Below are 26,620 nucleotides of genomic sequence, written 5' to 3' on the forward strand. Positions count from 1 at the left end.
GGGTTGATGTATTAAGGGGGGGGGGAGGAGAGATACTGTAGGCAATTTATTTATAGGCAAACGGGATCTCCTCATACTATATATATAGAAAGAAATAGTATTTTGTTTAAATTGTTAATATAGAGGCGAACAATTATACGAAGCAATTTAACGTAAGTAATAAAAGATTATTACACCAAGAATTCATTTAGTCATATATATATATGATACGTATATATATATATATATATATATATATATATATATACGTATATAATATGTACATAATATGAGATAATCTGACAAAAATGACAGTTAATTTCATAATCTCGTGGAGAACTTAATGCTCATTATATATGTATCATCCGTTTCCACAATGATATATGTCATGCCTTTTCTCTGTTCCCAAGTTTCGAACAGTAATTCATGCAAAGGATATATATAGTTATTCTCTAAATTGAATAATATATATCGTCATATTGCGTATAAGTAATATTTCCACTTTAATGTTAAATACCGGTTTTATTATTATTTGCAATTTTCTCTCTATTCTTTCACCACTTTATTGTAATAATCGAATTATCTGTGGTAATTAATAATTTATAATTAATATAATACACGCATAAGTATGATTGTTATGTGAATGTTGAACAGTATAAGTGCACAGCTTTCTAGTAAGAAATCCTTCTATATTTATGATAAAGGAAAAGATAATATTATGGCCTTTGTATGTATAATAGCCCTTTATAATATTTTCACTATTAGATAACGAATTCTAGTAATTTTTAATGGAATTATTTGTTTAGCACATCGTGTTACAATGACGCTTTAATATGGTACAATACACAATAGTCGACATTATTATAACACATTTTTACTTTTAGAAGGTTTTCACATTTTGACATTTAATTATACATTCTTATACTCGTTCTTCTTATATTTGCATGTATTATTACACGAATAATATGTATACTTGTGGTATACTTTGTTCATTATTTAACATTCTATTCAATTGTATATATTTCGAGCAATGCAAAGTATAACATTTTGTTAATGTAACCTTCTAAGCATAGAAGCTATAGTTTACAAAAAACTAATACATAAGCAGTAAGCAAATCAATATTTTGGATTTGCTACTATTTAAATTATTGCCTTACGTTCTCTACTATGATGGTCGATTCTCTTACTACTTGCGTTTTAATGTTTTACTGTCTTTTTATGTGCCATAGCTTAAGGGTCATGATACACAGGAAACTTAAGCAGTAAGACGTAAGCTGTAAAGAAATCAACATGAATCGATTAAACAACATCGATTAAACGAATGTAATCGTTAAATTTTCAATATTGATTATTAACCAAGTTGTATAAAATGTAAATGGAGAGCTGTAATATAATCTTTTCGCGTCTACTTACTTATTAATTATATCTTACAAATAAAGTAAATCATGACCGTTCGCGTGTTACTGCATTGCTGTGTTTGTGTGGGTTTATATATGATTGCTCTGCAAAACATTATCTTATTATAAGTATGTATAATAATATAATATTTTACGTAAGCATTATGTTAATAGAAAATATAATTATGCATTGATAATTATGATTGCGTTTGCAAAAGAACACGATAAACTATTTAAACATTTTCAACGAAATCACTTTTAATGTCTTCTAAGCATGATGCTTTTTAGAAAATCCTTGCACGAGAAAGAAAAGCCTAGCTATAATTAGACGAATGCGTGTTGTAGCTGAAAAATATCAGAAAAACATTATAATAATTTATTTTAATATATATTTTTATATATTTATTAATAAGTAATGTTATTACTAATTTGAACGAGGCGATATGTATACACATGAATATATATTTGAAGAAAGTTTACTAATATTTTGCGAAATAATATTTATTCAACAATAATATTGACATATGTACAAGATCTATTTAAATAAATATTTCTGAATATAATATTAATTAATTATTCGACATTAAGTTTTTAATTAGCCTGTTTTCGCGTTGTTTCGACATTAAACTAATTCATTTTTTATATTAAAATTGATTATATCTAGTCACAAATTATTAAAAGATCTAAAAAATTAAAAGATCTAATATTTTTAAATTGTTTCAATTTGTTATAAAATAACGCAATCGTACTGCATAATCAGAATCATAGAAACAGACCTCTCTACAGGAAATTGATTTCTTTCACGCATACATTTTAATGCAGCTGAAGCGTACATGAATTCATTCCCAAATATATCATATACAAGCACATAAAAATTTATGCCATGACATGGATCCGAGATGGATAAAAGTACTATTGTTATAGTTTGTACAATATTGTTATAGTTTGTAGATTCAAAAATTTTTATTTATGAACAAAACTTTACAATTACAATATCTTTCTCAATTTTTTCAAAAATTTGATTTCACATAACGATGTTCATTCAGATCAAACAATTTATTCGCTGAAGTGTCACGAACTATCATGTCAAGTATTTATCTCGATACTAATCGTAAAGACTTTTGAATACTGGAGAGTTGCCGAGATTTGTCCAGCGCAATGTAAAAACTCAGCTGTCATATGTTAAGATCAACTGTAAGCGCGTGCAAGTATACTGGTTGCACCTTGACCTGATCTAACTTCAGTCGCGAGAATTACTCGCGTGCGAATCAAGATTAAGTAAGGTCGGCCTGACCTTACTTGCTGTCGACCATCAGACACGATTACTACGTGCGTAATTGTTTTCTGAAGAGTGTTCCTGCCTTTCTTTCTTAACAATTAGCGACTAAGATTGACGCGCATTTTTTTCGCACAATAAAGAGCAAGATTAGCATGGTTAGTGGCAGTCGGATTGATGCGTTTGAAGCACTAAAATAATTATGTATAAGGATTAATTGTTTTGATATCATTGTGTATTATGTATTGTTTTCTGATGTTAACCACTCCACTCAATAAAGTTATTATTATTAATATTATTATTATTATTATTAATTCAATTTATAAATCTGATATTTTGTATTGATTACATAAAATTTTAAAGCTATCGTAATTATTATATTACTGATAAATTTGATAACATGTGTTGTAATATATAATATTTAATTTCAAGCTTTTGTATTTTATTTTGTGGTTTAACTTTCTTAGGCCCGTTTGCACCAACGTTACTTTGACTTTAAGCAAGGCTTAAAACTCTCTCTCTCTTTCTCTCTCTCTCTCGCTTTAAAACGAGACAGAAAGAGTTTTAAGTCTTGCTTAAAGTCAAAGTAATATTGGTGCAAAACGGCCTAAGAAAGTTAAACCACAAAATAAAATACAAAAGCTTGAAATTAAATATTGCAACACATATTATATATTACAACACATGTTATCAAATTTATCAGTAATATAATAATTACGATAAGTAACGTTGGTGCAACCGGGCTTTAAAGGTTTAATATTTTATAAGATTAAAACAAATTTGCACGAAGTATCATTTGTCATTATTAAAAAATAGAAAGTACATAACAATGGTTTATTAATAGACTATAATTTGGAAGTGATATTAGTCAAAATAGTTAATGTTCAGTTTTAAGCATATCAGAGAAATTGCTACAAACGCTGCATCATAATGATACTGTCGTTACTATGAATTGGAATGTCGCATTTATGTACCTTGCTCAAATGATAGATAATTCATATGATACATAAGCGATAGATAACTCATGTAATACATAAGCGGTCGTTAGAACCATGAAATAACGATTACTTTCTTGATAGGGTTAACACTATCTGGCCTTTCGCGCGGCATTTTAAGTGGGCGTTATAAATGTGGTTCCTTTATGTGATCTTTTTTAATTGCAATTAAGAAATTACTTCGATCGATTCATCTTTTCAGAATGTATGAATTAGTTTCATAAAAAAATCAAACGCAATCTACTACCTGTAATTTCTTCCATAATTTTTTAACAATTTATTTTTGTGATTAATCTTGTTACTTAATTTCTAAGTACTTTTTATGTGTGATATTGTTATTATATATTAAATATGTTCTTTTAGTTATCGAATCCTTGATCAATACAGAGTACTATGAAATAAATTTTTCTTTGAAGAAAATGTAGTTGTAAGTTGGATAGAAAGTTAATATAAAATATCTCACAATCCCTTAAGACAATGTAATATTCAGTGCTGAGACAGGAGAGAAATCTTTTCTTTTCTAAGATCGCAGCATAGTATATACCTGGATAAAACTTTGTGCAAGTTTTAAACAATAAGAATCAAATAAAGGTAAAATCAAATAATATTTCAAAATATTTTTATCGAGATTTGCGTATTTTCTACCGAAATTGTTATAATAATGTAGAAACATAAATTAATATTTAATAATTATTTATAAATTTTTTATTGTAAATTATTAATTTTTTAATAACATTTTTCTAATATTGCGACATTAGTTATACATTTAGCATTTATTTATAATGAAGTAACATATATAAAATTACATATATATATAACATATATATATATATAATTTTATTCATTAATTTGATTCATCTCGGGGTAAAGCGGTCCGAAGTTCAAAGTTCAAACGGTATTGTGCTACGCAAAAGCGACCACAATCATAAAAAAAAAGCAAACCGATCAAGAGATTATTCCAGCTGGTGATTGTGTATTTGTTTAAATCACTGTAAATTATCTGATTTACTTATATTAATGTTAGAAACGCGAAGTCAGGTTTTCGTGACTAATGGAATTTATCATTTTTCCAATGAAATATTGGATATTTCCACGTAATAAAGTTTCTATGTTAAGTAATAAAGATTTACTTGGAAAAAACTGTGCGACAAGTTCAACTATCTGATAATATATTTCCTAAAAGACAAGATAGTACTACAATTTGTCGAACGTGTTTATATGTTATGACTATGACATTTTACAAGACTACAAATGGATTCGAGATTGTTGGCCAAAGTATCACGCAATTTTTCCAGTAATACAAAAGCAAATCTTGTTCGTACTTTAAATTGTATGTAAATCTTGTAATACTGCCCGATTGTCTTGGCGCTTGTTATTGTGGTTTCATCGGGATTTATCTTAAAGCTTGCATAGTATATGTTTTCGTGGAATCCAATATACATTGCAATGCGATACATCGTCCTAACGAGAAATTTGCGCATGTAGTATTTCTCTATAAAAATCGCAAAATATGGTTATTGCCGAAACGAAATATATATCTTTCTTAAAAATTACATTGAGATTGAAGACTTAGAATTGATATATTTTTCCTTATTTTTCTTTTATTTATTTTATAATATATTTTTTCTTTTATTTATATTATAATATATTTTTTCTGTCAACCGTTAGTTAAGACAGATGATATTTCTTTTTTCTGTTTTTGATAAATAGATTTTGTTAAAAACCCCTTTATTAAATAACTTTAAGCTAACACGAAACCTTACTTAATTTTAATATATGTACATTTTATGATGTGTTTTTACATATTTTTCTGTAACATTTTTTCATAAATGATATTCTGAAAAGAAATTTTGCAAATGCTTCTAAAACTGCTTCGTAATCCATCTTATTCGAAAGGAAGAGAATTTATGTGTGTGTATTTTATTGAGATACGTGTGTCTTTAGAATTGAAAAGGGCAACTGGCTATCACAGGCACACAAATTTGTTTTCAGATTTACAAGAAGATTACAACGGAAGTTATTGTAGATTAATGGCTCATACAAATACAAATTATAGTGACATGTACGAAAATTTCTCTGCCCGGTATGACTCAAGAAATTCTGAAAGACGTTGTATTTTATCTTATGCATGTGCCGAGTAATGGCGAGAGAAGAAGGCTAGAAAATCTAATAGCTATACGTTGGATACTTTTATCGGACAGCGTTACTAATGGATTGGTATCATGTTCTGCCATTTGCTCATAAAGCGTTAGTATCGAATGGATATTCACGCGCACATTATTTCTACGTTAAAGTAACTATGCGAGAATAAGATTTGTCTAGCGCCTAAAATACATTGAAGAAACAGTTTAATAATAGTTACTTAATAATAGTTAAATATTGGGTAAAATAATGTTAATAAAATGTTTGATATAGTTATTATTTTTTTCTATATATATATATATATATGTATATATATTTTCTCATAAAAAGGTAAACTGTGTTGTCGAGACATCATCCTCGTTTTAACTTTAAAATAAAAACTAAATAAAAAACTTTTTATTTTTAACATATACTAATTCTTTTAAGTTTTTCATAACAATAATTATAACATATTAGGTGTTGGAATTAATTCGTAGCGTTTTTTAATGAAAGAATGTTATTTATTTCACATGAGCATTAAAAAATACATTAATGAAAGTACTTCCCATCACTTGTAAAACGCTACGAATTAATTCCAACACCTAATAACATTTTTAACGTTTAAAATACAATAAACTTTATATGAAATTTTTAAATAAATTTTAACTTTTGTACTAAATATTTCTTTTTTAATATTTTTTTCTTTCTTGAAAGTATAAATGAATTATACAAGATATTTTACTAAAAGAGGTTAATATAAATCACGAAATAAATTCTTTGTCAACATAATAATTAACAAAAATAGTCAATTGCAGCCATATGACGCATTGCTCGAAGATAATAGAATGTTTCAAAGGCAACCCTTTGAAACATTTTTGTGCCATTATCTCGTTACTTCTTTAATTCTTCGAAAACTCTCTGTTCGTCTTAAAATTTATTTCGTGCTCGAAAGTTGTTCGACGCGATGGCGTCGGAGTTTTGAACCACTATTCATAGATTTAGTAATCTAAATCTTTTTAATGCATTTCATCGATCTGCCTGGTCCGAAGTGGTTCACAGAGAATTTCGATTCTCTTCGTCGTATCATTCGTCTCAATTAACTTCCTCTCAGGATCGTAGCAGCATTAATTGGTCTGAAATCGTCCGCCCTAGCTCCGCAATTTTTCTGCGCTCTTTCTATTTGTCTCTTTCTCTCTTTCTCTGTCTCTTTTTCTTTCGAAAATAAAATGTTTTAATGTCTATAATTATACGTAAAAATGTTACAAATTGCCGGACGTAATTCAAATAAAGTTAGCACAAAAATAAAACACGCAATGTAACTCTAAACAGAAAAAAAGAGATATCGTATTTCACATCTTAGTTTTTTCTCTTAATAAATTCTCATAATTCATTCATATGTAAAATACCTAATAAAAATGCTGAACTACGTATATCATATTGCGTGAAAGTAACATGCGTCGTAAAGTTCAATTATAACTACGTCGACAATCTGATCGATCGAGATTGTAAGATTACATGCAACCATTTTAATTCATCGTCTTATCTGACTTCCGTATATTTACAAAAATTCTTTTTTATTTCCCAAGATTATTTCTTAAATTATTTTTTGAAAATATAGCAATTATGTTTTACTTTTTATATGCACAGTGTATTTGATATAATACAAAATAATTTTTTATATTATTTAATTGATGTAAAAATTATTGTAAATCCTTCTTTTATTCAAATTTGTCATTAATGTGAACTTTATTTGTAGAGAAAAAGTGTTTCAATAAGTCTAGAATGTCCTCTAATTTTTTGTGTCACTTCGTTTTACACACCTCTTCCTTTCTCTCTCTCTCTCTCTCTCTCTCTCTCTCTCTCTCTCTGCATTTTTTCCATCTCGATCCAATATTCAAGCGAAGGATACGGCTTTATAGAAAGAAGGAAAGATATCGGTTGCATTTCATTGGCCTCTAAGTAGAAAAGTCCATTAAAAGCATTTCCGATTCCGTGACTTGCGTCGGCATTTACGTGGATGGCATAACGTCACTACTGTGAAAGGAATGACCGCATTCGAATTATGAATATTTTTCATCATTGGAGCTCTTCCAATGTAAACTTCGATTGATCTGAACATTACTCGTCGGTGCGGGTATAATTCTAATCGGAACAAGGCAAACTCTTATATTCATGCTTAAAACAATCATATTAATTTAGTAAATACTGACTGATGATAAATAGAAAATATAATAGATAATAATATTGTTCAACAATTTCTCTCTGAAGTGCGATAGTACATTTTCTACAGATTCCCGAACCGTAAAAGTCTCTTCCCAATATAGGTTTAATGGGAATTGGCGACGTGAAGCAATAAATTAGATACAGTAATAATTTCCGCAAAGTTCAATGATTATATATTCTAGCACAGATCGCTGCACTTCTAGAGACACCTGTGTACATTGAAGTGTATATATACCTCAAAATAATACTATTGCTCGTGCAAGTCTTATGTGTATACTACTAGTATGAGTTGTTAATTAATAAATGCGTGAAGTTTTTTACATTTACTAATTATCACTACTATAGCTATATGCGGTGATTATTGGTATAGCAATCAGGGCTCTCGTTACATCAAAATTTACCACACATATACTGCTACGGAAATGCATTCTCATGTTTAATGCAAAACGAGTATTCGCAGCTAATGTTTGTTTCTTTGTCTCTCTATGTGCTCTGAAGTAATGATGATTTATTTACTCACCGATGGAACGAGTATCGATCACACAAGATTAAGTATAAATGTAACTAAAGTTGCGAGATTGCATTACCTCTCGTGCATTACGAAATAAAGCATTATAAATGCAATTTATAATTTAAACTATAATTGAAAATAATCATGTTTAGGCTGTATGCTTATCAGACTATGCATTGAAGATTGAGATTGAAGATTGAAAGATTGAAATTTGATCAATCAAAACAAAAAGGCTAAAATTTTTTTGTCCTCATTGATCAAATTTCAAATTTCAATTTTCAGTCTCAATCTTCAATGCGTAGTCTGATTCCAGCCTCACTGATATTGAAAGGATATCAATAATAGTTTGAGAGAGAGAGAGAGAGAGAGAGAAAGGGAGGGAAGAAATATAGTATATAAAACGTGATTTCCATAAACATATTTTCCTTCACATAAGTATTAATAAAACATTTCATTTAAAACATTTGCGTTCATGCATACATTGTTAGGAATTATTTTATATACCTTTATTATTTACACGATCCGGAAGAAAATATTTGCAGCGCGACGATAAAACATAGCAACTACCTTATTACAAACCATTAATTACAAACCAGCAGCAAACAACCAGCAAAACAATCTATCACCTAGCTTGTAATTACAATGAACTATGATTATTTGGCGATTCTAAAAGAATTTACGCCAATAAATCAGAGTCCTTAACTTTTATTGTAAAACTTTTGAACTGAAAATAGTGGATTTTAAAGAAGAAATATCATTTTTAAGAAGATTCGGTATAACATATAAGATTAATAATTGTTTAAATATTTATTATTTATTATTTATTAGTGTTATTTGTTGAATACTGGCATTTCATATTGTGCATCAGAATTGTGATTTAGTATAAAATGAAAATTTTTCGCTATGGACGTGTATAAATATCTATATATTAAACGAATAAATTCTGTGAAGAAATAAGTAAACACAAATATTTATTTATAGACAGCCTATGTATACATACACACACACACACACACACACACATATATAAAGTAAAATTTTATGAATATATATATATATGTACGTGGGCAAGGAAAAGTAACCGACCTCAACATGAAACATGAACATGAACGCAATTTTCAGTTAAGTACCAAGTGTTATATATCAAATTACTCGCATTGAAAATATCTATAATTTCTCCTTTGACCACTTTGCTAAACAATTCACAGCTAAAAAGTTATAGCCAAAAAACCATAAGAAGAAAAAAAGCAAAAAACGAAAATTTAAGAAAAAAAGTACGACTTGTTATTGAAGATGCTGCCATCGAAGTCAAACTTTTCGATATATATTCAAGTGTTATATATCATATTGCTCACATTAAAGGCGGCTACAATTTCTGCCTTGACCATTTTTTTCTACAGGTTAGCATAGGCTCGGTAGGCTTATAAGTTGCTGCGGCAGATTTGAAAAAAAGCGCTAACATATTTTTGACTCTAACTTTTTAGCTATGAATTGTTCAGAAAAGTGGTCAAAGTATAAATTATAGATATTTTTAATACGAGTAATTTGATATATAACACTTGGTACTTAACTAAAAACTTTGTACATAGTTCATGTTTTCATGTTGAGGTCGGTTACTTTTCACCTTGCCCTCGTATATATTAATGAGTTTAATGTTTTTTATACATTACATTATATTAAATAATTAATAATTTATTATTTAAACTAATAATAAACAATACGTCTATCAAATAAACAATTTTAATCCTAATAATATCTTCTAAGATTATAGCAATAAATTATTTCAGTGGATATTTCTTTTTGCACATTGAATGACTGCGCCGCAAATCTACGTTAATGCGACTAACTAAATCTCATTGAGAATTCTCGTTCCGACAGTAAGGAAGAAGATAGGTGAGAAAAAGGAAGAATAGGTCGACGATATTACAAGGAGGTGCTTTTGATCGAGTATCCTCTCGAAAGTACTCCATAGAATCGTTGAAAGCTTCAAGCAGTTCATGTTGCGAATGTTACGGGCACACCCGGTACATTACACACATATATGCATACACACATACAATAGATGCATACATCTATATATATAGGAACAATATATGCATTGAATGCAACAGGATCTACTTCAGAGATCATACGCTCGGAAGAGTGCATCCGACTCCCTATGAGAGAACCTGGTAAAGAATGGGAGCGACGGATAAAAATACAGCCTCGACAGGAGAAGGGAATTTAGACAAGTTCATATTTATTACTTAACTAACTTATTTCCTTTTTGGTACTTTGCCATACGATGTACATTAACGATCAATGAAAGATTTCTTTTTTTATTATTGATTCGATATTTTTCGTTGTAGTAATATTGTTTAAAGTTTTGACCAGGAAGTTTGAATCCTAGAGATTGATTTATTTCGTGAAATCATAATAATACATGATATTAATTAAATTAATAATGTTCTATGATTGATATTTAATTATTATTACTCAATTCTTTATATTATATGCACATTAACTGAACTCAATGTTGTAAATCAATGCTATAATATAATTCGAATATATTGTCATTTACAATTAATTATTTGTAAAAAGAGGAAAAGAATCGCTTATATGTATATGTCTCTATCTTGTGAGTAATTTCCAATTTTATTTCAATATTTACATGATGCATACATTGTAAAATTGAAACGTAAAACTCTTGCTTAATATGTTCGTTGTTCAATGGTCGTTTTTTTGTAGTTTGCAATGATATTGACTGTATGACCATTAGCGAATGAACATCCGTTTTATATATCCAGATTGTTAGACAATTGTCTTCATTCAAGATTTAAGATACCTGGAATCGGTGAAATAACGATTATGTCCTTGTTCGATGTCACCATTCTTTTTGCATTGCGCTCAAATCCTACGTCATAGTATTTTAAATTTTATGAAACTTACTAATGCATTCATATCGCAAATGAGCATTTGCGAATTGAAATAGCATCATCTAATCACTATCATCAAACATTTTTTTCATCCGTGAAAAATACTTTTACGTACTTACCTTAAAGTGTGATAAAAATTATTACAATAATAATTTTTGTTGCATGATATGGATACAGAGATACTAACATTGGCTGATTTAATTGTGCAAGCTATTATTAATAAGTTATATCTGTATATAACTATAATTATCAATAAGTTGATATCATATTATAACTATTGTTAATAAGTTGACATGATTAATTATCGTCGTCATATTATTTTACTGTGCGTTTTACTATTAATATATAAAATAAGAAAAATTTTTCCTTGATAGAAAATATGATTCTCGCCGTTTTAAATATTGAATTCTTATTGTTATGCAAATAAATCGAAACGCTCATTAAACGCTAATTATACGACTAATTAGATAAATACGGTAAAGCATGACTCACTTTACATTCTTCGTCTTGCTCTGTTTTCACGAAAATCCGTTGGATCCGAGCACGCTGTATCTCCGTTGTTAATTCTCGCTTATAATTTATCGAGAAACTTTAAATGGACTCTAGCGCACGTTGAAAAACTTGTGGAACATCCATTAGCTAAGTAATATAGATTTATACAAGAAAAAAAGAGATAGAAAGAGAGATCTGTCCCATCACAAACATTTCATTATATTCACAATATAAATGTAATGTTGAAGAAGTTTACATTTAGTATAAAATCGCACAATTTGTATAATATTAAAATAAAATATTAAAATAAAAAGAAATGTGACAGATAATTTGCCTCCTTACTTTAAAAGTGACACAACTAAAAAAATTAAGAAAAAAAGAAAAAACTAATTCTAGAAAAGAGAAAAACTAATTCTAAAAAAGAGGAAAAAACTAATTCCTTGATAGAAAATTATTAAATAATTAATCAAGTAATATCAACAAAATGATATCAACAAAAAGATTATACATATATTTTTAATGTGATCATTTTTATCATTTTCATTTTATAATTCTTAGGTCTGGTTGCATCATCGTTACTTTGACTTTAAGCAAAGCTTAAAACTCTCTCCATCTCTATCTCTCTTTCATTTTAAAACGAGCCAGAGAGAGTTTTAAGTCTTGCTTAAAGTCAGAGTAACATTGGCACAACCGGGTCTTAAAAAATTCACTTTTTTTAATTATGATGTTTTTGATGATTTTTTATGAACTTAAATTAGTTCACTTTTGATGATTGATGAAGAGTTATGTTTACTCGTTCATGACAATAATTCTAAAATCACGTCTTTTGATGTAAGACAGTAATATGTATAAGTGTTAAACGGTACGAGAAAATTTGAACAAAAGATACTGACTCAAAATCTGATTCAAAGAGGAAAAGCGAGATGAGGAGAAATGTATGTCACGTTTTATTATACTGCAGAAGGATAATATTTCATTCTTTCTTTTTGTTCACAGCTGACAGCAGTTTTCTACTAGCAAACGCTCAGATCGTCGACTTCCCAATCGTCTATTGCAACGAAAGCTTCGTCAAGATCTCCGGCTACAATCGTGCAGAGGTACGAGTACGTTATTTGATATACGATATTTAATTTGTGTTATCTTCAATCTTTTTATTGTCACCAATATTATTGCGTTAGTATTTTCGTATAATTGTATTTACATGACACAATGCATGAAAATGAATAACTTTACTCGTAAAATTTAAACATTGCGATAATGTTAATTAATTAATTAGTTAATTACATATTATGTCAAGCATCACAAAATTTAATTTGTCAGAAATTCATTTAATTTATTCGATACAATAGACCGCCAATTATCTGGACATGGATTATCCAAATATTGATTTTCTGTAATAATTTCAATATTTAAATAGGAATATTATACAGGATGACAGTTAAATACTCTAAAAGATTTTAAGGATTAGTCCTCTTACTAAATCAAGACGAAAACTTTATATAATCATATGTTATTGATCATATGTTGTTGATTTATTATAAAAGGAATTACCTTTTCAAATCTTTCAGAATATTCAAAAGGTTTACAGGTCATCAGCGTATCACGATTTTTTTTAAATTAATTTTTAATTAATTTTTAATCTTTTAAAGTTACCAACCTATATAATATATAATATATAATATATAATATATATATTAATATAATTTACATATTACAATTATGTCAACAATTATTTTATAATACTTATACCTATTTGTTTTAATACATATTTTTATTTAAAAAGCTGATCAATAAAAAGTATATTACTGTTCTTCAGTAATACACTTGTTGATTAATTTGGCTATATTTGGAAACGAATTATTACTAATATAATTTGTGCTTGATATGTGTGTATGATATGTATGTTACATTTCTTTTCTTAAATTATGGAATTGGAATCAACAGGCATTGACGTTGTTACGCGATTGTATCGAATCTTCTCGAAGAGCTGTTTACTTTGGTAAAAATCCAATAAATATTATATACACAACATTGTCGAATATTCCAGAATATCCTTTGATATTTACCTGGCAATACAATATACTATGAGCAGTTTGCTTATCCTTTGTCATTTTTCACTCTTTAAAGAATGAGATTAGTGCAAGTGGCGAGCGGATAACGGGATTTAGCGATTAGCGAGTTCATTCTTCGACATTAATTTATTACATGCATAAGGATCAGAAGGTTATGTGCGAGGCAAGAAGTCTACTCTGATATCGTACTTTTTAGCTAAAGATTAATTAATAGCTAATTTAACTTAATTGATCATTCATTTAACGATCTTCTCTCTGAATTTAGTAATTTGTTGTTTATTTTATACATTGTTGGATATTTATTGTGTAAAAAATCTCAAAATTTACACGAATAAAAAAAATAATAATTGATACATTGTATGAATGACTAAAACAACTAGAATTTTGCTATAAATATTGAGTATACGACGAAGAGAGAAAAAATATTATTATTCATTCTTATATCCTAATTTTTCTTTATTTACTGATTATCTTTTTTATATCCACATTTAAATGCATGACCATTATATTTGCTGCAGTTTTAAAAGATTTACTTGAACATATATATATATATATATATTTATATATATATATATATATATATATATATATATGTGTGTATATGTGTGTATGTGTGTTTAAATTTAACAAAGATTCAAAACGAAACAAATTTTCTATGAAACATAGTCTTATAACTATAATAGTATTATAAAACAATTATATGCAGAGGATAAACATCAAGATATACAACAAAAATAAAATCTTGTTAAATAGAACTCGTAAACTAATAGTAAAAAGTCACCCAAAAATAGTTTTTCACACTTACATTGGACATCTTGAATTATTTGATTCGAATGTGACTGGACTAACTGCGCTCTGGAGTCTCAACCAAAGTGACGACGTAGTAGCACAAGCTGTAACCACTTCGTTTCTGTAAGACTCCTAGTGTTCCAATCCTATTGTTTGAGAAGATACATGGATTTGGGGTTTGCAAACTCCATTACTGGAAACCGGATTGAGGATGCTTTCGTGGGAGGTTTACAGGATGAAGAACGAAAATGATGACAAAGAGTACATTTCGCGCATTCTTGATCCCGGTCGAGTATCTTGCATAACGAATATACATTATATTATTATTTTACATGAAAAATAAAAACAGGCGCTTGAATGCACAAATAATTGTTGGGCGAATTGGATAGTTTTAAAGCTCCTTTTGTATAGTTAATCAGTTCTTTTTAAAAAGTAATAATTTTGCTTGGCAATTTGAATAAAAAGTTATATTAGTGACCCTTTTGCTTGTTATCTCAATTCTGCTTACATAGCCAAGCAATATTATTAAAGAAAATTACGTTTTTAGTCTTATTATCTTCAGTTGTCTCCAAGACATAATCGGATTAATATATAACCGTACAATTGTAGAATTAATTTCTTCGTTTAGAAAATCTCCAAATGATATTCTTTAAAATCTCCAAATGATATTCTTTAAAATCATGCCCCTATATTTATTCAACAAGATTATATCAATCAACAATATTACGTCTGTGCTTTTCTGTTTTTATTCGTTCATCTACAAAAGTATATCTTTTTTTATTATAGATAGCATGAAAAAGTACAGCTAACACAATGGACTGTTACTGCCTACAAGAAATATGTGCTATTTCGTGTCATTTTATCGCACATCTGCATGCTACGAATGTTGAAATGATAGATACGAGCAAAACAGAGATGGCTGGAGCAAAATATATTTCAATATAGCGTTTAAAAGAAATCTCTTTAATGTCAGTTTATTGATAAAGTTGAAGGCGCGGAAATAAATTGTAAAAGTTCCATATTTTTGTCTATTAAAAGTTTTTGCCGCTTTACAAATTAAGCGAATATTGTTTCTTTGAATGTCATTCATTTTACACAACTTTATGAAATTGCGTGTTCAATTAAAAAATTCGTGCGAATAAAAAAATTGCGCCCATTTAAAAACACGACGAGCACGGATTTGATTGGGATCAAGTTATTTCATTCCTGTTGCATCTGCAAACCACAAGATTTAAAGGTCAGCACTACGGGATTAATAAATCTGTTTCGAGGTCGAAAAATACGATATCACCTATGCTCGATAGCCTGCACGAACTGCACAAACCGTTTCTCGCTTTCGTCGACATTTGATAACATATCGGATCAACCTTTATCGGCAATATTGATCCATGAGATCGCTATTTAAAGAAACGCTTTATTCACAATGACTTCTGTTTACAACGTTTAATGTGCGAATCGATAATACTGCATTATACATTACATAATTTTCATATTATAAGTACACAAGTTCGAATACAATGATATTGTTGATTGGGAAAATAATTATTTATGTGAAAATGATTTATCCATTAAATTTTCAGTTACAATCGTATCTCATAATTGCACTTTTGACTGCCTATTTTTTTTACATAAATTATCTTTAAACATGATAATATGAACAAAATTCGAATAACAGATACTCTATTTTTACGAACTTAAAAATTTCATATTATTAAATATCTATAATAAATAATTTAAAAAATGGCAAATACGAGTTTTTACCCGCTATTGTTGAATTAATAAAAGCGCAGAGATAAAATTATTTTATAATTTTTATAAAATAATTTTTGATAAATTTATTATAAAGTGAGATAATAATAAATTTTATAAAATAATTTTATTTCTGCGCTCTAACAATCGCATGTGACTCGTATTTGCTGTTCTTTTAATTATTTGACATTATCACGCGTCTGAATTTGTAGTAGTGAATTATAACTCTTGAATGATACACTCTTTATTAATACAACAAAATAAGTGCAAAATGTATATTAATAACAAACAAATCGTTATAATGAATCTTTTATCCAGAATCATGTCGCATTTATTATTTGCTCTACGTATTTTATATTTATATTAATAACATGTGTTATACACGCATATGTTATACATATGAGATAAATGTATCAAGTAGTACATAATTAAAGACACGACGTAATTATTAGATGAAATAACAAAAATTTAAATACTAAGCTTTTAATGATATATACGATTTTACTCTAGCGAAAATAAAGCGTAAGATTAAAAGGAACATAAGTTGAATATAAAAGGAGAGTACAGAAGCGTATAAGCAAACATTCTAAGAAGTGTAGATTGGAACAATGGAACGTAAACGAAGTGTTAAAATGCTTCGTAAACGCTTTACGCTTCTTTTATGTTTCATTGTTTCAATCTACGCTCTTTATAGAACGTTCGTTTACATTTGCTTCTATCACTTTTCTTTATATATTCGACTTGTGTTTCTTTCTATCTTGTGCTTTGTTTTTACTAGAATAAATAAAATCATTGTTTATGGAAATTTAATAAAATAAATTAGAATTATACATATCATTAAAAGCTTAATATTTAAAATTTTTATCATTTTGTCTAATAATTGGGACATGTGACATGTACTATCTAGTACATTTATCTTACTGTACCTATACAATCTCTAAATGAAAAAATAAATTATGATGAATATTTCATATATCCTTTTTATATTTCCAGGTTATGCAAAAGTCATGTCGTTGTGGATTCATGTATGGGGAGCTAACGGACAAGGAAACGATTGCCAGAATCGAGGAATGCCTCGAGGGTCAGATTCACGATCAATTCGAGATCTTGCTGTACAAGAAGACCAGTGAGTAATTATTTTTATAAATCTCCGCATGAAAGCTTAAATGTGGTGTTCGTGCCTTTTTACGAATATCGATGGTTTTCAATGTAGCGTCCTTGATTAGTTATTTAATATACAGAAAGGAAGAATGATCGGAGAATTATACAGATCTAAAATTTTGTATTTTTTGATCTAACGCATAAATTTATGTTTATTCGTTGGTTTATTTTGCGTGATAAAGCCAATAAATATGTAGATAAAATAAATATTTAGATAAAAGTAATATTTAGATAAAAAAATAAAATCATGATTTTTATTAGTGTTTCATCAAGATCAAGAAATTCAAGAAATCTTGTCTTGGTTTTGTCTTGTCAAGACAAGATCAAAACAAGAAATTAGAAATTGATTTCAAGACAAGACAAGAAATTGTTATCAAGACCAAGATTTCTTGACAATAAGTCAAGAAATTTCTTGAAATTTCTTGAATTTCCGTGACAGTTTTTATTTTTAATACTTTATTATTTTAATATTTTATTATTAGGTGTTGGAATTAATTCGTAGCGTTTTACAAGTGATGGGAAGTACTTTCATTAATGTATTTTTTAATGCTCATGTGAAATAAATAACATTCTTTCATTAAAAACGCTACGAATTAATTCCAACACCTAATATTTTATTTCTATAGATATATTTTATTTCTATAGATATTCCATAGATTTGTTCATAATAGACAGTATAGGCACATTTTTAAACTATGAATTTAAACATAGTAAACTACGAGACGACTCGACATTCAATTTGTATCTATGTTTTCTTATTATCTCTTACGACGCAATGTAGTCAACGAGTCACAAGGACCCTGCTTAAAAAATCAAGAAATTTCAAGAAATTCAAGATTCTTGAATTCAAGACAAGAAATACAAGAAATGGTCAAGACAAGAAAAACGAAATTTTTTATCTTGAAAATCAAGACAAGACAAGAAATGCTCTTTAAGACAAGAAATCTTGTCTTGATGAAACACTAATTTTTATGAACGGCCTTATTATAACGATTTAAAAAGATGAAATTATTTAGTTTCTGTTTTTCTAAACTCGACGAATTGTTCTAGTTCGACGAATTGTTCTAGTATTACAAGAAGATGTAATTTTGAATTTTGACGAAATTTACATGTAATAAAAATCTGTCGGTGGCGAGTACGTTTTTCTTTATGCGTTTATCACGCAGGATAATTGGATAGCTGTGCAAAAAGGTAGTTGGAAAGGGAGAAAAAACTACTCGCGGAATCTCGACCAGGGGAGTTATTGCGCGAAATTTGCATGCGCGTGTTTATCGGGCCAACATCTAGTTTCCTATTGCGCCACCATGCACTTTATGCATTGTGCACGGTGCGGAAACGTTAGAGGTACCCGGCAATCAGCCGAGTCTATGTATTTAATGGAAAACAAAACGCCGCCGCTTAGCGTAAGGGAACCGACGTTTTGCCAGCGTAACAGCGCCGTTACGTTAATTGGGATATGTACATCGCTGGAAACGTGCAATTTAACTTTTTTATGTAGCAATAAGCTGTAAGAAAATAGTTGCGTTATTTTTTTTTTTCAAGTATAATAAAATATTTTAATTTCTTTTTTAAGTAGTTATAAACAGATATGAAAATTGAATTAATAATTGCTATTCTATAAACATTTGACATTTATCTCACTGTTATTAAAGTGAGAATGAACTAGATGGAATATAATAGTATCTATCGAAAGTTAAATTATGAAAATTTAATTTTGTATTGTTTCTCATCCTTTTCCTCATCATTATATGTATATTTTGCACTTAAAAAATTATAAATATAATGAGAATATATCGAAAAATAATTTCTTAAAATAACAACTTTATTTATTAAATGTGTGTAAATTTTTAAAGCACGTTATAGAAGCATATATATGTTATAGTTACAATGTTTGTAACAACAATTGCTAACAGCAAAACTGTCGATTCCCGTTTTGCTAAAACGCCTCGAGGCACGAATTGTATCAATGTGCATGCACAATATTTGGTGGAATATCGAAACGTAACTATCTGCATACATCATCGATAAGTTCCGCGTTTTGCTGGTCGTTCTGTGATCATGTCGCATCATCTGGCTCTAATATTCGCGTGTTATCTCATTGCGGAAACTTTCGACGAATATTTGATGATTTTTTTTCTATAAAAGGAAACACCCTCCCTTAATGCACATACTAAGCATAATAACGCAAGATCGTTCTGTTTAAAGGTAGCCCAAGAGGTATGTCTAGCACAGATTCACAAAAGCGTGCTCGCAAATGCCAGTAAGTCACCCACGAATTTAAAATCTATGCAAAGGATACAATATATACGACAGATATACTTATCACATCAATAATAAACTTAAAAATTAGCATTAAAAATTTTAATTTAATTCTAAATCTGTAATTCCGGTAATTTCTTAAAAAGATCACAAATTAAACTAGGTACTATTAACTATTTTATTAAATTCTGTTCATTAGAGGATAAAAAAAATATAAAAAATATTTGAAATTTATTAAAATTATTGTTAGTATTTTTACAATTATCTTAAATTTTTCCGAAATTTTCTCTTTAAAATTAGAATATCCACCTTATAGAAAAGAGCTACATTTCCTTCGTAATCGGAGCTAAAGCAGAAAGATTACCTTGCAATAGCGCCATTTGCCGATAGTTCAAAAAATAGATTACGGACATTATTTTTGTGCTGCTCGTTTGGCGAATCTAAGTACCTTTTTGTCGGAAAACCACAGTCGACAGTTCTTATCGGCGGAAGAGAGACGCAGAGATAAAAGCACTGACGCTCATTTTTCTTTTTGAGTAGAGGAAGAAAGAAAGTCACTCTTCGAGGATTATCAAAAATTTACGAGGTTGATTAACTCGTAGGAATAAGTGCTAAAGATTGTAAAAGACAAATTAATTATGTGTCATATTACAGGAAACGAAGATTCTTTCTTACAGAAAATTTATTTTTACTTACATTTCATATAGTCTCTTCTTCCTAATAGCACATAGTATATATGTAGTTACATTATTGTTCATAAGTATAGAAATGTTTATGATTTTCTCGCACGTAAAGTTAAATATTTCAATGAAAAAAAGTCATAGAGAATTTTTTAAAAATGTATTTCAAAAAGGAAGAATAGAGCTTTAAATCTAAGTATTAATTTTATTTCTACGATATTTTATATTTTAAAAAAAATTTCTTTATAAAAAAATGTAGAAATTGAAATTTTACACAAAAAATTCGATATTATTGCGAAAAATCGTCGTAATTTTTTTCATCGTAAAAGCATTTTAAAGCTTAAGATATTTATTTGTTAAATTTTATCCGATGACGTTTCATCAAGTTGTAGTATTTCAAAGTAAAACAAAAATATTTAAAAAATATCAATTTTTAATTTTATGTAATTTAAGAACAAAACATTGAAGGCACAAAGCTAAAACATAGAGATTTAAAGTTCCGTCTTTCCTCTTTAAAACATTTTTTTAAAGTTTTTCCACGATTTTTTTCGTGAGATGCGAGAAAATCACAAGCGTTTCCGAACTTATAAATGATAGCGCGTGTATACTGTCATAAACATTTCGATTTCAATTTCTATGATTTTTATCAACATTTCAAAATTGATACTACAATACTTTTTACAGCATACAATATAATATACATTTACTTGTATATTTTTTATTCACTTAAATTGTTATTAATGTATATTTGCATATTGATGAAAATTTTTAATTTTGAAAGATAAAATTTGATTTATCGCATTTTATTATTGATGCATCATAGAATTAATAATAAAATCTTTATAACTTTTTTGTCAATTTTTCCTAGATTATGCAAATTAAAAGTATATAATATGATCATAGAAATTCAATCCAATTGTTACACCTATTACTTAGTACTCATTAATAAAACCGAAACATCAGCTAAGTAAGAGAAACGCCAAGTACGGTCAAAGTTGGATGTTGGAATAATATTTCTACACTTATTACATTTATTTCAGATATATGACCGTGCGCCGATTACTTTCGGCATACAACACAATAATCTAAAATAAAACTAATCTCACAAATTGATTGTCGATTTAATGCTACTCTCTAACATCTTAAAGCTACGCTTTAATACCTTAAATTCTTTTACAAATCGAACCATTTCGGTCAATTCTATCGATTGTCTCTTTCTTATTAACAAATTTTATTTCATATGTTCTGATATTCCACATAAATTCTACGATATTGTTTTTATTTGTTTTCAGTGCATAACACGCTCTGTAACAACATAACACATGTTGCCATATAATTATGCCATTTATATTCAAGCGTATGATTGCCATCTGCGTTTAATATTGAATAATCAAGATAATTTTGATATTTTACGATAAATATGTTATCTTACATATTTTATAGAAGTTATAATTCTTAACAGAATATTTTAAATTAAATTAGTGTATTTTATAAATTTTTATTAAATGATTTATAACAATTGCTAGATTTATCATAGAAAATTATTTCAATGCTGAGTTTTCTTTGTCATAATTATCTTGATTATTAAATCCCTTTCGTTTCATTTCAAATTGGTTAAAACCGTTATACTTTCTCATAGTGTGATGACTTACACTTTTTATTATTCCTCGGAACATGGTTGTCGGTATTTCTGTTGTCGATGTACGTGTCGATATATATATAACTTCCCATATGCCTCTGTCGCTCGACAGGCTTACAAGGTTGCTTAATTAAGCCAGCTGTCGATAAATATCCACATAGGAGTAGATACAAAATATTATCGAACATTTATATATTACTTGTATTCCCTCGGACTCAAAATTTCATCCATGTTTGAATTCCTATATTTTTTCATTAATCCGCGATAAAAGAACAACAAATTCTAACGAAGTAAAATGGTATATTTTTTTAAGACTAAGTAAAAATATATTTCATCAAAGAATAACGTAAAAATATTAAAGATATCCAAAATGTCAGAAAATTTATTTTTATATTTACTAGCATTTGGATTTATCGACATTGCAAATGTATTTTAATACACAACGATATATTTTGATTAATTATTTTGATTAAGGATATATACGTCTCTTTATTATTCAACATATATGTTACTGTTTTCTTCTCCTTTATTCTACTTTAATTTATTCATTACTATCATTTATTTGCATGCTCGCATGCTTTACATTACGAAATATCATAAGCGAGTCCCTAATTAGATTCCATTGGCTTGAACTCGCATCCGGCTTCGATCCTGCATGTCGAATTTGACATTGTGGACAAGTGTGACTAGTATTACAATAATTTAATGCATAGTACGATTTATTACTTGGATTGACGAAGAAACATCATTATATTATAAGGATTAAGCTAGCTAGATAACTTAGAAATTTAATATTAGAAAATATATTAAATCTAATTTAACTAAAGTCACGTAATATGGACGAATGTTTTAAATTTTTATATCTTATCTGTGATATTTGAGAATTTTCTTGCATCGAAGAAAATTTTTCATATTTTCTTGCAATAAAATATCTCATTTTAGCACTTCTTTAAAATATCTTTAACATTTTTCTTGTTACATTAATGATGTGTTGATTATATTATCAATTTTTATTTTTAAAAAGTTATCTAATTTATGAAACAATAGTACGATTAGTTCTTACATTTCAGTTTTTCTTCTTTCGCACTTTTATTATTGTATATAGCAGATCATTTTATTGGAATATATATTTTTTGACACAAGTAGCGTAGATTCTTTTAGATTCCGGCAACTAAATTAACGACCAGCTGACTCGCTGATTCAATATAGTCTCTGCTAGAGAAATAAAATTCGTAATCTTCTTGCAACTGATAGTGCTTGAAAGAATGAATTAAATATTAGATTTTCTTTTTTAATATCAGCGTTATCTTTTTTTACGATCCATAGAGACACCATTATGGCTGCTGTTGCAAATAGCACCCATCAAAAACGAACGAGACCTTGTGGTCTTGTTCCTGCTGACTTTTCGAGACATTACCGCTTTGAAACAACCCATCGAAACAGACGACAGCAAAGGCGGCCTCTCCAAGTTCGCCAAACTCGCCAGATCAGTCACGAGATCGAGATCGGTTCTAGTTTCTCAGTTCAGCTCCCATCTGCCGGCTTTGAAAGATACAGCTGTACCGACTACCACCAAACAATCGCATCTGGGTCATGTAAGTTGTTGAGATGATGTTTCATAGTTTTATTAAAATTAAAAATCTTCGTCTTTTTATATTTGTGTATCTCTTTTATATTGTAATTTTCCTATGGATCTTTCTTAAAATTTACCCTGAAAATATAATAGTTCTGGGACAACGTTATATTTCAAAGAATTTTATGTAAATTTCTTTTATTCATTAATAAAACTACAGTAAAATACAAAATAAGTTTGAATAATTTTACTAAGTGCATGGTAAAAATCTTTAAAATATTGTATTGTACATATTTTCAAGGTAAAATTTAAAAGATAATTCTTTCCGTGTAATCTTTAAAATGTTTTCTTTAAAATATCTTTAAAATATATATCTTGATATCTCTTTTTTACTGAAAGTATATGGGTATATCATCATTTCAAAACAGTCGATATGAATTATGGTAGCAGTCAATCTATACAAAATTCCATTTATAAATCGATGAAATAAAAACGTGTATTTTCAATACGTCGACTTCATCAGAAAATGGAAAGCTGAGACCACATCTGCATGAATTTTTCTTTAAAATCAACCTAGAAAGCTTATACATTTGAAAGCTTTGAAGTGTGAAAAGCTAATGGAGTCAGACTCAATATAAGAAAGAGATATCAGATAATAAAAGAGATATATGATGGATAAGGAATCGATATTTAAACGATAAAAATAATTCGTTCTCTTTGATAATGGTTTATTTTAACATATATCTATCAGTATAAATAAAATTTATACTGATTGAAGAAATATTTTTAAGTAATTATATAAATATGTGTAAATGTATAAATTTATGTAAACAAATATGTATAAATGTATAAATGTATGTAAACAAATTATTTTTATGATAATTATTTTCCACACATAAAGAATTTGCTTCTTGATATATATTTCGACATTATGATCTTCTTTTAGATGATGTCCCTAAGCGGCGATGTTATGCCACAATACAGACAAGAAGCACCGAAAACCCCGCCACACATTTTATTACATTATTGTGCGTTTAAGGCAATTTGGGACTGGATTATTTTGTGTTTGACTTTTTACACAGCCATCATGGTGCCGTATAACGTCGCGTTTAAAAATAAGACTAGCGAAGATGTCTCCCTATTAGTTGTAGACAGTATCGTTGATGTGATATTCTTCATCGACATTGTGCTAAATTTTCACACAACATTTGTTGGCGCTGGTGGAGAAGTCGTATCTGATCCGAAGGTAATTTTAGCTTTATCAAAATTTTTCGTAAGCAATTTAATTATCTATTAAAAATAAATGTTTATATTTTAAATAAATGTTTGTATTTAGAAGTATTACAAATCCTATAAATAATTTGCAGTTTTGTGAAATAATTCGTTCATGATAGTGTAATGAATATATACACGTATAATAGTAATTTACTTTCATACTAACAAAAATAAGTGCGTAATAGTTATTTTTTCATAACGTAATACTTTGATACTTTCAGGTAATCAGGATGAATTATCTGAAATCTTGGTTCATCATAGATCTATTAAGCTGTCTACCGTACGATGTATTTAATGCCTTCGACCATGATGAGGATGGAATAGGTAGCCTGTTTTCGGCTCTGAAAGTAGTACGGTTGCTGCGACTCGGTAGAGTTGTACGCAAGTTAGATCGTTATCTGGAGTACGGTGCCGCGATGCTCATTCTTCTACTCTGTTTCTACATGTTGGTTGCTCACTGGCTGGCCTGTATCTGGTACGTCATATTAAGGTGATTTTACCCTGCGTACACACACGTATTCAAGGTAACACACACCTCTTTGACTGAGATACGTACGTCGCGTAATACAATCATTACTGTACAACATTACATACTCATACAAAAACGAGGATTATTGTGATATTCGTTATATCTAAAGCATCCACGTATTATATATATATATAATATATATCTGTTCATTATATCTTAAAAATTGAGCGTTTTATATATAATATTATTATATATATTATATATTATATTATTGAACGTTATTCTATATTATATTATTTTATTAATCATCATTCTACCGAAAAAAAGAAGAAATTTGATTAAATATAAAACGTCAGTTGCTCTCTAGAAATTTTTTAAATTTAATTTTATTAAAAATAATTTTTTATGAAAGAGGACGAATGCACAGGAACAATACAAAGCAACGATATCCAGTTATTACATTAAGTTAAAATTCATCTCCAAAATTCATTTCCAGAATGTGGAAGCATTTAAATGTATAAACAAGAACGTTAAATTTAACTCCGCGCGATCGTAAAGAAATAGCATGGTATCTCGCATCCAAATGTGATCTTTTTTGATATCGTATCAATTTCCTGTCCGATGAATCTCATATAGTAAGAAATTTCCTCGCATTAAAGGTATTCGATAGGGAGATCGGATGCTGACAATGGGGTGCAATACTCGTGGTTGTGGAAATTGGCTAACGTTACCCAGTCACCATATAGTTACTTGTGGACCAATGCCAGCACCGCACCCGAACTAGTAGCTGGCCCGTCACGCCGTACGATGTATGTCACTGCTCTTTACTTCACAATGACTTGTATGACCTCTGTGGGCTTTGGAAACGTTGCAGCCGAAACCGATAATGAGAAGATTTTCACCATCTGTATGATGATCATAGCTGGTACGGATACCACTATAATCTGAATCTAATTATAAATGTCCGTAAATCAGCTACAAAAGGAATATCTTGATCATCCGAGTTAGATGAAAAAAAAATACTTGCGAATATTTCAACGAAGTT

General features: G+C 28.6%; 1 protein-coding gene across 7 annotated transcripts in view; it reads left to right on the forward strand.

Moving 5' to 3' along the window:
* eag (potassium voltage-gated channel protein ether a go-go) overlaps nt 1-26,620 on the forward strand; it is an 82,555-nt gene that overhangs the window by 39,553 nt on the left and 16,382 nt on the right. For 2 of the 7 annotated variants that reach the window (XM_087402801.1, XM_087402804.1), the window contains exons 3-8: nt 12,906-13,012; nt 17,513-17,645; nt 23,585-23,853; nt 24,778-25,077; nt 25,328-25,581; nt 26,235-26,500. In XM_087402801.1, coding sequence (XP_087258927.1) covers nt 12,906-13,012; nt 17,513-17,645; nt 23,585-23,853; nt 24,778-25,077; nt 25,328-25,581; nt 26,235-26,500 — 1,329 coding nt within the window. Of the gene's footprint in view, nt 1-12,905; nt 13,013-17,512; nt 17,646-23,584; nt 23,854-24,777; nt 25,078-25,327; nt 25,597-26,234; nt 26,501-26,620 lie in introns of all 7 variants that reach the window. The other 5 variants (XM_087402800.1, XM_087402803.1, XM_087402802.1 and 2 more) reach the window with 3 other exon arrangements.

The sequence above is a fragment of the Acromyrmex echinatior genome, chromosome 2 (genome assembly GCF_024713525.1).
Source record: "Acromyrmex echinatior isolate Ae372 chromosome 2, ASM2471352v2, whole genome shotgun sequence".
NCBI lineage: Eukaryota > Metazoa > Arthropoda > Insecta > Hymenoptera > Formicidae > Acromyrmex > Acromyrmex echinatior.